At 37.0% G+C, this 13075-nt stretch overlaps 1 protein-coding gene across 2 annotated transcripts in view; it reads right to left on the reverse strand.

The window, feature by feature from the left end:
* Positions 1-343: 343 nt before the first annotated feature.
* The window catches only part of LOC126162251 (DNA repair protein RAD51 homolog 3-like), a 35444-nt gene continuing 22712 nt past the window's right edge, over positions 344-13075 (reverse strand). The window contains exons 4-8 of one of the 2 annotated variants that reach the window (XM_049918642.1): positions 9024-9130; positions 8694-8872; positions 7226-7357; positions 6912-7100; positions 344-2184 (exon numbers count right to left, since the gene is read on the reverse strand). In XM_049918642.1, coding sequence (XP_049774599.1) covers positions 2146-2184; positions 6912-7100; positions 7226-7357; positions 8694-8872; positions 9024-9130 — 646 coding nt within the window. In that variant the 3' untranslated portion in view covers positions 344-2145. The remainder of the gene's footprint in view (positions 2185-6911; positions 7101-7225; positions 7358-8693; positions 8873-9023; positions 9131-13075) is intronic. The other variant, XM_049918641.1, reaches the window with a different exon arrangement.

The raw sequence follows: 13075 nt of genomic DNA on the forward strand, positions 1-13075 counted from the left end.
ATAGTTGCCATGTGAAGTAAATGAACAGATTTACTGCTATACTTACAGTATTACTTTTATGCTGGCATTCAAAACGTATTAAATAACTTACGTTGACATTACAGTGAAAACATGCAAGGAAAAAATACTTTAATGTAATAATGAAACAATTAAGATTTGTATATGAAGCATTGTGTTGACAAATAAAATCACATATTTACACAAGTTGGGGGATATTTCTGTTAAACAGTTATCATACACAAAGTTCATACAAAAGCAAATATGGAATTACTACTCAGCTTTCCAAAATTGTAAAACCTTAATTGTAATTTATGAAATGAACTCAAATAATGTCTATGTTCAACATTCATTATTGCAAAATTAAAAAAGACTCATAATGGTAGCTATCATTTTGTATTAAATGTCTCGAAGTTAAATTCTTTGTTGCAAGTAAGAATTTCTTAGTTAGCATGTCATAAATTGCCTGACATTGCAAGGAAGTGAACATGAAGCAAGTGTTTAACTGAGGAGCTATAAAAATTAGAAGTTACACCACCATTTGTTTTGCGGACAGACAACAGAAACAAACTTAAGTCTGTTCTCATCTACCTGGAAACATTTCACCTACTAAAACTTTTAGGTTCAGCAACTTTTGCCATAAAAATAATTGCCAACAATGGTATATAGAAGTAATTAGTAAACAGATTTCACATATTTTCATTCACTGATATCTCGGGCTAACTCATCGCTTAGACAAAAGATGTTTATCGCATAAAAGAAAGTGAATAGAATTATTTGTAGAGTTCACACCTGTACATCTTCCAGCTATCTCTTTCAGTAGCTAGGAATATTAGCAATGGCCTCACAATCCACTCATTCACTTGAAGGAAAAATGATCTCACCATCCATTAATAAATGTAAGATGTGAAATATGCAGCTATGAAACTCTTTGACAATCTACCCACAGAATTAAAATGTCAGACAGATAGCAAAAACTTTTTCGGATGTTTAGTAAACAAGTTTAACAAGTACTTCTATACAACAGAAAAAATCTTGAGCACAGTTAATTATTTTTTTTTTTTAAGAATAATATCCTGTAAATGGCCAGCATGTAACCATATAAAAATAACTTATTTTCATTCTTTCAGTTGTATATGTTTTCTGTGTTTGATCTGTTGATGTGTTCCCCATTGTGAATCTGATCTGTGTATAAAGTTACTAATTAACACATATTGGAAAAATATTTAACTGCAACGCAGATATTGTTGACATAGCATAGCTGTCATAGTTTCTTTTATCACAAACAGTTATATACAAAAAGAAATTCAACATATTACTTATTCACAGGCTGCTGCACTAACAATGTCATTTTCAACATGAATTCAAAGACCTGAATCTCAAACCAAAGCAAATTAAATGATAATGGCACCTTGAGGGTCAGGATGGGGAACTTACATTTCTATACTTTGGTGACTTCATGGAGTCAATGTGAAAACACCATTAGATTAAGGACTTAAGCACAGGTTTGAAAAGTCAGAAAAAATTAAAATTTTGTCCTCTTTATAGAAAAAGGCCTTTAAAAAAGAAAATTTTAAGAGGATATAGGGTAAGTCCATATTATAATAGTTATTACACGAGTTGAAGACAGAGCCTGCCCAATAAAGATAAAAAATTTAATGGATGTGTCACTACAACACGAAAGAGGCAACAGAGAGAGAGAGAGAGAGAGAGAGAGAGAGAGAGAACACTTTTTCAGGTGACTTGGCAATTTTCTTACAGCCTTTGAATTTAAAGAAGAAGAAGAGCTCGAAGCTCAAGACACCGAATTCGAATCTTAATATTTTTATTTTAATACAATTTAAATTTCATGTGATTACAATAGTAACCAAGGTTACAAAACTATTAATAATTTTATAATAGAGTGTACATAGATTTCTTTAGATACTGGTCAGTTTACAAACAATAATTCTGGTCAAAAAATTTACACAGTACGAACAAAGGCTTTCTTTCACAAGTAAATAAAAGAATCATTAAGACACACATGATAAAAACCAATTTTTGTCTGGAATATAAACATATGTATACTGTGCTCAAGAACCACTTCCTGGTCTCAGTGTCAACATGCATGAAGTTTTAAACATCACATGGCAATCAATAGTTGTGGTGTTAGCCATTGCCAATATCTCTCACTCCAATATTTGATATCTAAAAAAATAATAATAATACTGCTGTAACACATATAAAATAATAAACATGCTGTCATACTTCTAAAAATATTCTTTGGGGTGAAAATTTGAAACAATATCCACTTGGGAAGATGTATGATGGGAAATTAACTACTAACCAAAAAATAATATATAAGGGTCATTCCAAAAGAAATGCACACTATTTTTTTAAAAAATCCATATTTTATTCTACATGCTTGGAAGTTTTACAGTGTGTAGATACACACTTTAGGAACAATATTTTCATTTCTACACATAATTTCCATCCCTCTCAACTGCCTTATGCCATCTTGGAACCAGCGCCTGTATACCCGCACGGTAAAATTATGGACCAACCTGTCGGAGCCACTGTTTGGCGGTGTGCATAGGGGAGTCATCATCTTCAAACCTTGTTCCACAAAGAGAGTCTTTCAGTTTCCCAAAGAGATGATAGTCACATGGAGCCAGGTCAGGAATGTAAGGTGGGTGTTTCAATGTTGTCCATCCGAGTTTTGTGATTGCTTCCATGGTTTTTTGACTGAAATGTGGCCATGCATTGTCATGCAAAAACAAAACATCCTGCTTTTGCAGATGTGGTCAAACACAACTCAGTCGAGCCTGAAGTTTCTTCAGTGTCATCACACATGCATCAGAATTTATGGTGGTTCCATTTGGCATGATGTCCACAAGCAAGGGTCCTTCAGAATCTAAAAACACCATAGCCATAACTTTTCCAGCAGAAGGTGTGGTTTTGAATTTTCTTTTCTTGGGTGAATTTGCATGATGCCACTCCACTGATTGCGTCTTCGTCTCTGATGAAAAATGATGGAGCCATGTTTCATCACCTGTCACAATTCTTCCAAGAAATTCATCTCCACCATTCTCGTACTGTTCCAAAAGTTCGCTGCACACCGATTTTCTTGTTTCTTTGTGAGCCACTGTCAACATCCAGGGAACCCACCTGCCACAAACCTTTTTTAACGCCAACACTTTCAGTATTCTGCAAACACTTCCTTCCCCTATCCCAATGTAGAGTGATAATTCGTTAAATGTGATGCATCTGTCAGCAGTCACCAATTTGTTAACTCTCTGCACCTTGTCTGGAGTATGTGCAGTACGAGGCCTGCCGCTGCAAGGACAATCCTCAATATTGCCGTGCCCGCTTTCATCATGTAACCTGCTTGCCCACCGACTAACTGTACTGGGATCGACAGCAGCATCTCCATACACCTTTTTCAACCTCTTGTGGATGTTTCCCACTGTCTCGTTTTCACAGCACAGGAGTTCTATGACAGCACACTGCTTTTGATGAACGTCAAGTGTAGCAGCCATCTTGAAGACATGCTGTGACGGCGCCACTCACAGGAATAGGTTGAACTACCATATTAACTCGAATTAAGCCACATTTTTTTTCCGGTTATTGTAATCCAAAAAACCGCCTGCAGCTTAGAACCAAGTGCAAAGTAAGTGGAAGTTCTGTAAAATGTTGGTAGGTGCCGCCACGACTAACTTTTGCCATTTAAGATATGTAGCGCTACACAGGCATGCTTTGCAGGCACAAAGATACATACTGGCACCAAAACCTCTGCGCCAATATATAAATTAAAAAAAATGGTGGAAGACGAGCTTCTTTCTCCGCCCCGAGTTTCGACCACTGCATTTTCATACATTATCCAACAAAGTAAATACAAATTCCGTATTGTTCATCTTCAAATGTAGCAGCCTTTCAATGTACTACGAAAATCCGACTGCCAAGACTGTTTGGGATGTTTGTCAATATGGCCAACTCTACATTCTGAATTTTTTCCTACCTGTGACAAGAGATGGTTGCTAACAGGAACTTTTATGAATTGTGAATCACATGCAGTATTCTCTTCATCATAAGAATAATACGGACATAAACATTTTGCCATGTGTTTGCTGCTATCTCATTTAAATCCTGTCTGCCTAATAAACTACAAAACTAGAGTGAGACAACAGCAAACACAGAAGAATGTACCTACTATGCCATGTTTATATTAGTATTATTCCTACGCCAATTAGAGATACAGTCAGAAATGAAGCACAACAACTGACTAGATTTTTAAATCTAAGATGACTCTAATTTCTGTGCAGAATGTAATGTACTAAAGAGGCATCTGCAAAGATTTTCAAACGGAGAAATATTTTCGCTAAACTCTCCTTCACAACATCTTCTATCATACAGTGTCTATTATTTGGTTCTTGTTGATCATTATCAAAGAAAGCAGCAGTGTAAGTAACAACAAATAGCAGTCTTTTTTTGACATTGTTTTGCTAATGAGATGATTCCTCCCCCTTTTTTTTTTTTTTTTTTTTTTTTTTTTGCATTGTAAGTGGCGGTAGCGCGTACAACAGCAAGCCATGCCGCGAGCGGCGACAGGTCGTAAACTCTCATTATCAGAATGCGACAAACAATGCATTACACAGTACAGTAATGCATTTTCAGCTTAGAGTGACGTAAACACCTCTAACAAAGTAACGGCACTTATCAGATCAAAGAAAAATAAGCAATCAATTCAAACCAGACTAAGCACGTGAAAAAGGAAGGGTACCCGTATAAATACGGACGGAGCACCTGACGCATAGCAATGGCTACCTGGTAAAGCTTAACTGCTAACCTTACGACTCGAACCAAACTACTGTAGCTGTATCATCATTCATTCGACCTAAATTGTGTCACATATTACAATGGACCAACTTTGTTTCGATTTGGAGGTGCGGCCTAAAACTTTTCTCTCCCCTTGAATTTCGAGTCTCATTTTTCAGGTGCGGCTTAGATTTGAGTAAATACAGTAAGTTTGAAAACAAGCAGGAAGGATGTATCTGCACACTGTAAAACTTTCACATATGCAGAATGAAAACTGTGTTTTTACAAAAATAGCATGAATTTCTTTTGGAGTGACCCTCATACTTAGTTTGGAACTTAAATAGTGGCAACACTGCTGTGGAGACACTATGCAATGGAATCTACTATTGTCGCTGATAGCACAAGTTGACAACATACCTTCCTTACCTCTGAGCAAGTGTACTCGCCAGTCCCAAGTGACCAGCATGAGCACAATCGAGAGAAACGCATTCACTTGTGAGTGAGCGGTCTAACGTAATGGTGTCACTATGGTTTCGAAACAGGAACAATGGAGTTGGATCAAGACTGAATGTGCCAGAGGTCTTACAGCATGACAGTGTCATCAAGGTCTTCAAGAGGCGTGCGGGGAATCAGCATTGCTATACAGAACAGTGGCACGTTCCATAAATGAAGGTCGGCAAACTGTGGCAGACATGCATTGGGCAGGTCATCCTAGCACCTCTGAAGATGATGTGCATGCTTTTGGCGCGTTAGTGGACAGTGATCGATGCCATATGATTCGTGAGCATGCCCACAAAACTGGATTAGAGCATACGACTGTGCTTCACATCCTGAGCGAACACGTGGGCATGCGAAAAACTGCATCACGATGGGTTCCACATGACTTGATGGAAATGCTGAAATGAATGCATTACAATGCTGCTCAGATGCACTTGGAGCACTATGAGCACGAAAGAGAGGATTTCTTACGCCATATCGTAACACTGGATGAGACATGGGCCACATCGTACAAGCCAAAACTGAAACACCAGTCACGAATGGTGTCATTATGGGTTGCTGCGTTAAGTCGAAAGTGCGTCAGAGCCCCAGTATGGTGAAAGTTAAGTGATTTTTGTGTACAACTGTGATGGTGTAACGCATTACATTTCTCCATGGCAGACAATCAAAGCTCTGTATTACCGTTCGTTTTTGGAGCATCACCTGCGACCAGCATTGAGAAAGAAGCGGCGACACTTTCTGCACAACCCACCCATCATTTTGCACAACAATGCGTGGGCGCATACAGCACGAGCTGTGGCTGCTCTTTTCGGTCGATGGGACTGGGAAGTAAGGCACCGTCCACCACACTCCACCGACTTAAGTTCTTGTGACTGATTTGATTCCCAAGATGAAGGAACCACTTCGTAGCATTCGCTTCAGAATTGTTCCAGAGAATTAACAGGCAGTAGACTGCTCCATTCACACCATCAACAGAATAGGCTCTGCTAACGGGATACTATGCCTTCCACATGACTGGCAACAGGTTCTACACAAACACTGGTGACTACTTTGAAGGACAGTAACAGGTGCAAACATGTAACTTTCTTGTATCGGTTGTGAATATATAGTTGCCACTATTTTAAGTTCCAACCCTCGTATGAAAGTTATAATTACTAGCATAAAAGCCAACAGTGAATTCACAGTCACACATGAAAGACAGACAGCCCCTGGTTTCACAAACAGAAGCATGTTTATAAAAAAAGGAGAGAGGAAAAGGTATGTAGATTTTGTGATGTAATGGATACTGAAGTCAGCCAACAATCAAAGTGAAAAAGAGATGTTATATCTTAAAATGTTCTGCTGGTGATTTCATTAGATGTAATACAACCTCACGTTGGACATGGACTGGCAAAGAAACTTACCAATCTGTTTCAAAAGAACAATCCTAGCATCCATTTGAATGATGATTTTGATCTTTCTTGAGATATGTGTCAAACATGCTTGTTCATGGTTCATAAAACTAAAAGTTTGTCAACTTTACATATTACACTGTGTAGCTGTTTATTTCTGTATTTATAAGTAGATCTACCATCACCTTTAACTGATTTAAAACTACAAACTATTTTGAGACAGTCAGATACCTGAAAGCCGACAGAAGCACATGGGTACACAGCACTTTTCAAGAGCACTGCTGCAAAAGTGCCACCTCTCTCAGCTCCTAACATGATGCGATGATTAATACGGTGACTAAAACTTTCTCCCAGTGATGGAACAACTTGTGAGGTGCCATCACCAAAGACTTTTGTAGTCAACTGATTTGTTACAACGACCTATGTATAAATTCCACAAGAAATGAGCATATATTTTATAGAGATCAACATGATAGATACAGTCAGTGAGTTATGTGAAAACCCAATACTATCACATATGGTTCATTTGAGAAGTAAACACTCACCGCAACTTTGAATTTTTTAGCACACAGATGCAATTCATCAAGGATCTGATGCAACAGTCTTGTTCTCTGGATGCTGCTCAGTTCTCCATATAGGAGAGGGAATGTAATACTATCAATGACAATCAATTTCACCTGTATGCCAGAAATGAGCAAAATTAACAAACATGCAACATGTACACAAAATAAATTTTATGCAATGTTAAAAAAATCCAAGGTTGAAAATAATATGTATGTGAGGATAAATCCATGCTCACTGGGTGCTGAGCAACAGAATGGGCGGGAGGGGGGGGGGGGGGATATGACTTATTGTTAGTTGTGTAAAAATCAAACAATGGAAAATCCAAGATGAAATGCAACAATATTATGAAAAGGAAAGTCGCTACTCATCATATAGCGGGGACGCTATGTCACGCAAATAGGCACAACAAAAAGACTGTCACAAATAAAGCTTTTGGCCAGTAAGGCCTTCATCAACAATAGACAAAAATAACACACACACACACACACACACACACACACACACACACACACACACACACACACACACACACACGTGTGCGCGTGCAAACACAACTCACACACGACTGCAGTCTCAGGCAACTGACAGTTGCCAGAGACTGCAGTCGCGTGTGAGTTGCGCTTGTGTGACAGAGTAAGTGTGTGTGTGTGTGTGTGTGTGTGTGTGTGTGTGTGTGTGTTTGTGTGTGTGTGTGTTTGTGTGTGTGTGTGTTTGTGTGTGTGTGTGTTGTCTATTGTTGACAAAGGCCTTACTGGCTGAAAGCTTTATTTGTGACAGTCTTTTTTGTTGTGCCTATCTGTGGCTCAGCATCTCCACTATATGGTGAGTAGCAACTTTCCTTTTCATAATACTGTTATTGTTAATTGTTTCATTTACAAAGATGGGAACTCTTTCTTCAACATATCCTTAACTCCTGCCACACTCTTGCCAGAAATACCACTCTTATCTGTTCTCCACCTGCCCTGTTGCCTCCTGTCCCCCAACCTACTTCCATCTTACTACCAGTACATTATCCTCTCCACTCCACTCCCCCCTTACTTATCTACTGAGTGACAGTTCACTCACTCTAGTGGTTTGTATCCCTTTGTTGTTCTTATCCCATTCTCTCTGTACTTCCATTCTTTCTTCCACTACTTTCTTCCCAACTGTACCTTTTTTCCTACTAATTGTTTCCAAACCTGACCATATAAGTATTTAATTGTTTCACCCAATAAGATATTTCCCAAACCAGTCACATTCCATCTGCACTATCACCTTACTTCCATTGTCTAAATACTTAGCAACTTTTCATTTTTGATATATACCTGCCTACTACAACTGTAACCATCAATTTGGTGAGTACTGATCTATCCTGATTTACACAAATCTTTTTCGTAACTCATACATACCAACAGTAAAACAGTATTTACTAAATCTTGGGAACAAGTAATTCTCTTCTACAAAACTTACATTTCTTTTTTCTAAAATGTCACTGAGTTGAAAGACTGCAGCCAACAGCTGTATGTGGTTTGTTACTGATATATAAGATATGCCATTTTTTATTGCTTCCATTGTGAAAGTTGAGGCAGGGAGTTTACCTTGTTGTCTGGCAATTAAAGAACAATGACTGATGCAAGCATCAGCCATATCTGAAAAAAAAAAAGAAACATGAAACAGTAGTTGATTACTACCAAGTTTAGTCCAAATGTATATACCGAGTTGATATGATAGAATAACCAATATATTGCAGAAAAAATGTCATTCAAAATAAAAAAGAAAGATGACAAGCAACTGATATACCTGACAATCTAATCAATGTGAAACTGCTTGATGTGTCTATATACACAGCTTCTGCTTCATGACCACCAAATATGCTCGGAATCTGCACATCAACACAAAGCTGCAAGCTGTGATAACAAAAGCACTATAATATCATAAACTTGAAACAGAATGTCAGTTTATGCAAATGAAACTGGTAAATGAAACTGTGTGCAAGAGTGAAAGCTATGTGCTTAGGGATAAGCCAGAGTCTTTGAACATATCAGTCAACTTTCAACAAAGATATGACAAAAAGATACAACACAAACCTGATTTCAAAATGGCAAACAATTAGATCAGTCTTTCATATGGTGTGAAAATATGAACCAAGTACAAGATTGTACTAATCTTTAATAACAAATATTGAAGCTAAATGGGGACAAATGCATGAAATTGTGGGTCTTACAAAGGGATAAATTCAAATATAAAACAACAACAAAATCACATCAACAGTAAAAGAAACAACCAGATAAACATGACATAACAGTTTATTTAAAAGGTGCAAACAGACAAAATTACCAAAAACCAACTATAGCTGGTACCAAAACATAATTTGATCTGAAGTGAAAAGGACGATGGTAATACAGAGAACCCAAATCCCAGAAATTAAATACACTTGATATTCCCCTTAGACAGCAATTAAATTAATGTATAAACAGAAATACACAACACAATACAAAAAAGCCCTAACAGCTCCAGTTACAAACTTCAAAAATTGTAAATTGCACAAAAAAGCCAATTTAATAAAACAAAGACACAAGCTGTCACACATCATAAACTAACATCATTTAACAATTAATTTCAAATAAATTTTTTTGAAGAACAACAAAAACATACCTAAACATGAAAAAACCCTAAAGACAATCCAATGGCATGCATGAAACAAACTCTACCAAAGCCACTTGCCACCACCTCCCTCCATCTCTCACTCCTCAAAAAACAAAATCAATTTAACTAACAAGCTGGGAGCTCTACACCTTACCTGTTATCGATATGAACCCAAGAAAAATACAAAAACCCTGAGGTATACTCTTCTACAAGCAGCACTTATCCAGATGGCCTGCTGCACAGAAGAGTGCCTTCTCCTTTCACCCTTCTCTATAACAGATTTCACAACTTCTCAACAGTATTTGCAAAGTTCCCAGTTTGTGGTTAAGCATAAGGCAGTTCTAGCTCTTCCTGCCCAACTCCTCATAAGATGCAAACACAGCTGCCAGAAAAATACAACCCTCTGTAATATATTCCCAAATAAGTGAAACCAAAATTGCAATTTTCCATCACCAAAAACTCGACATCCAAAGAAACACCACTAGAAACAGTCCACCCGCCATCCACACAAAGCCCTACATCATCATGCCCCTCCCATACTATTACTTCTCACCAAATTATGATTCAAACATTTCAACTGCTTATTATTAACTGGGGTTATTGCTGTACACCTTTTCTTTAATATAGCTCCACAAAAAGGAGTCAAATATGTTCAGATCTGGAGAATATGGCGGCCAATCAAGGCTCATGCCATTCAAGTCGGGGTACTCTAGAGCCAGAATGCAGTCCCCAAAGTGCTCCTCCAGGACATCAAACACTCTCCTGCTTTGCTGGGATTGAGCTCCATCTTGCATGAACCATATCTTGTCGAAATCAGGGTACTTTGGATAATGGGGATGAAATCATCTTCCAAAGCCTTCACCTATCATTTGGTAGTGACAATGCCATCTGGAATGCCACACCGATTATCCCGTGACTGGATCGCACAGCACACAGTCACCCGTAGAGGGTGAAGAGACTTCTCGATTGCACAATCTAGATTCCCGGTCTCTCAAATGCGCCAATTTGCTTCTTGATGAACCCATCCAAATGAAAGTGGGCTTCATCACTAAACAAAACCATGCATGTATATACAATTCCCATAATGCCCACGGCCAACAGGGCAGTTTGAACGTCCTGAGCAAACCACTCAGAAGTTATGATGAATTTTTCAACAATTGTCACCCTGTAGTAAAGTGATGTTATCATGATGCAGTCAGATATAAAGACACAGGATTTATTTTAGGAATTAAAATCACACTTTGCTCATAAAGCAATTAACAAAATTAATTGGGACACTGTTATGGATGTTTATTTGAGGTGATTCTTGTATGTGACTTGTAATATTTCGACATGATAAAAGGTTTCAGAAACCACTGATTTGCAAAGCCAAATTCCATAACCAGTTTTGGAAAAGCATCAAAATATGAATTGGAAATTCAGATAAGTTTGACTGAAACATTGCATAATGTAACTTTGGAATTGTCTAAATCTATGTAAGCAGTAATGGTAATAGCCAAGTGGAGTTAGTATTGCTTTAGTTTTTGCGTCAGTTCTACATCATGTTCACCCACTTTTATCTGTGTTGTGATGTAATAACCACGTTTAAAAAAGACTTTGACTGGTTCTACTATGTTCTCTATTTGATAATCGACAAAAATTGCCTGACTTGAGTTACATACCTCAATCAAGATGAACAATTTTCAGTGAGTTAAGTAACTGAAATGTAAGCATGAAATCTGGTTACGTTTTAATGGTGTTAGGAGCTGGGATGTGTTGAAAACGTCAGAAGATTCAAGTTATAACCAGGTTTTAAGTTTCAGGTACCTATGCACCACAAAAACCAAATTCAAAATTATGGACATGGACAGTGCCGACAACATTACTGATCAAAAACAAAATGGTCAGATGGGTAAGGAATGTGGGGAACTGAACGAATGTAAAGAAGTACACAGGCCATCAACATCAAAAAAATAAGAACTATGCATTTAATTTTTTTCCTGTGCTGTAGTGAAAGACTGGTTAGGTTGAGTGAACTATGAAGCATTTTTTCTTTCTTTTTTTCTGTGTTAGGCAAGACTTCAGCATAGAAAACCAAAAAAAGGACGGTAATCAGTTTTTACATAGTTATTACAAAAATTTATTTAATAGCAATCTGAAACAAACAAATAACACGGCGCCTCAAGGAATGATTTAAGTGATCAGAATAAAGAGTTGAGGAGTAAAATAAATGCAATGGCAACTGAACTAACAATTTAGGACAGTCATGGAATTGACTAGATCAGACACAGGGGGGTAGGGGTGGGGGTAAATTTGCTATTATGAAGAATGAAGTAAAAAATTTGAGAAACAAGATTTCAAACTTTAGTAATTAGGTCACAGATTTTTAAAAAAAAAAAAAAAAAAAAAAGCAACTTATGGTAGAACTATAGCACAATCAGATGCACAGTTTGGCTTTGTTGAAAATATTATAAATGTAGATTTAGATCAGATAAATGAAATGAGAACATTTATATTGAAGAAAATGAGATTTTTTCAGAAGACACTGAAAATTTAATTTTTAATATGGATAGATTGCCAGAAGTGGATGATTGTCAACAAACTGTTACGCAAGTCAGAAATAAAATTCGCTGTACTGATGTTACACCCACAATTTATGCAAATGTTAACAAACACAGAAGTAAAAGCACCGTAAAGAAGTTAAAATATCAGAAATTGAAAATAAAAGAAATATACTTAATCAGACCACATGTATAATCTTTGAAAGCTATAACAGGTGTGAACTATATTTTATATGAGTAACTTTGTGTGTGAACTGGAATAATGTCTGTAAAGTATTTGAGAAAAGGTTTTCTCATTTTTGAAACTACTGAAAATGTGCTGGATGATTATGATTTGAGAACTGATACACAATGGTCACCATATCTTATAGTGGGGAGATGGTAGGTTTTACATTTATGTTGTGATACAAGATGTTTACCATGAATATGATGTTATGGTGATGTAGGATTATATTTCCTATGATGATGATTTGTAAGGATTTTCTTCATGATTTGATGAGATGAAACACTGAATATATAGTAGTATTTTGGAGATGATGATTGTGATGCTATGTATTACAGAAATTTATTCTCTACTGAGGTTTGTGGTGATCAGTTCTGTCATGTAGTATATGTCTGTTCCTGGAAATAAGATGAAGTTATTTACTGTGTTTACTGTAGGTATGA

This window comes from Schistocerca cancellata, chromosome 2, assembly GCF_023864275.1.
Source record: "Schistocerca cancellata isolate TAMUIC-IGC-003103 chromosome 2, iqSchCanc2.1, whole genome shotgun sequence".
Taxonomy (NCBI): domain Eukaryota; kingdom Metazoa; phylum Arthropoda; class Insecta; order Orthoptera; family Acrididae; genus Schistocerca; species Schistocerca cancellata.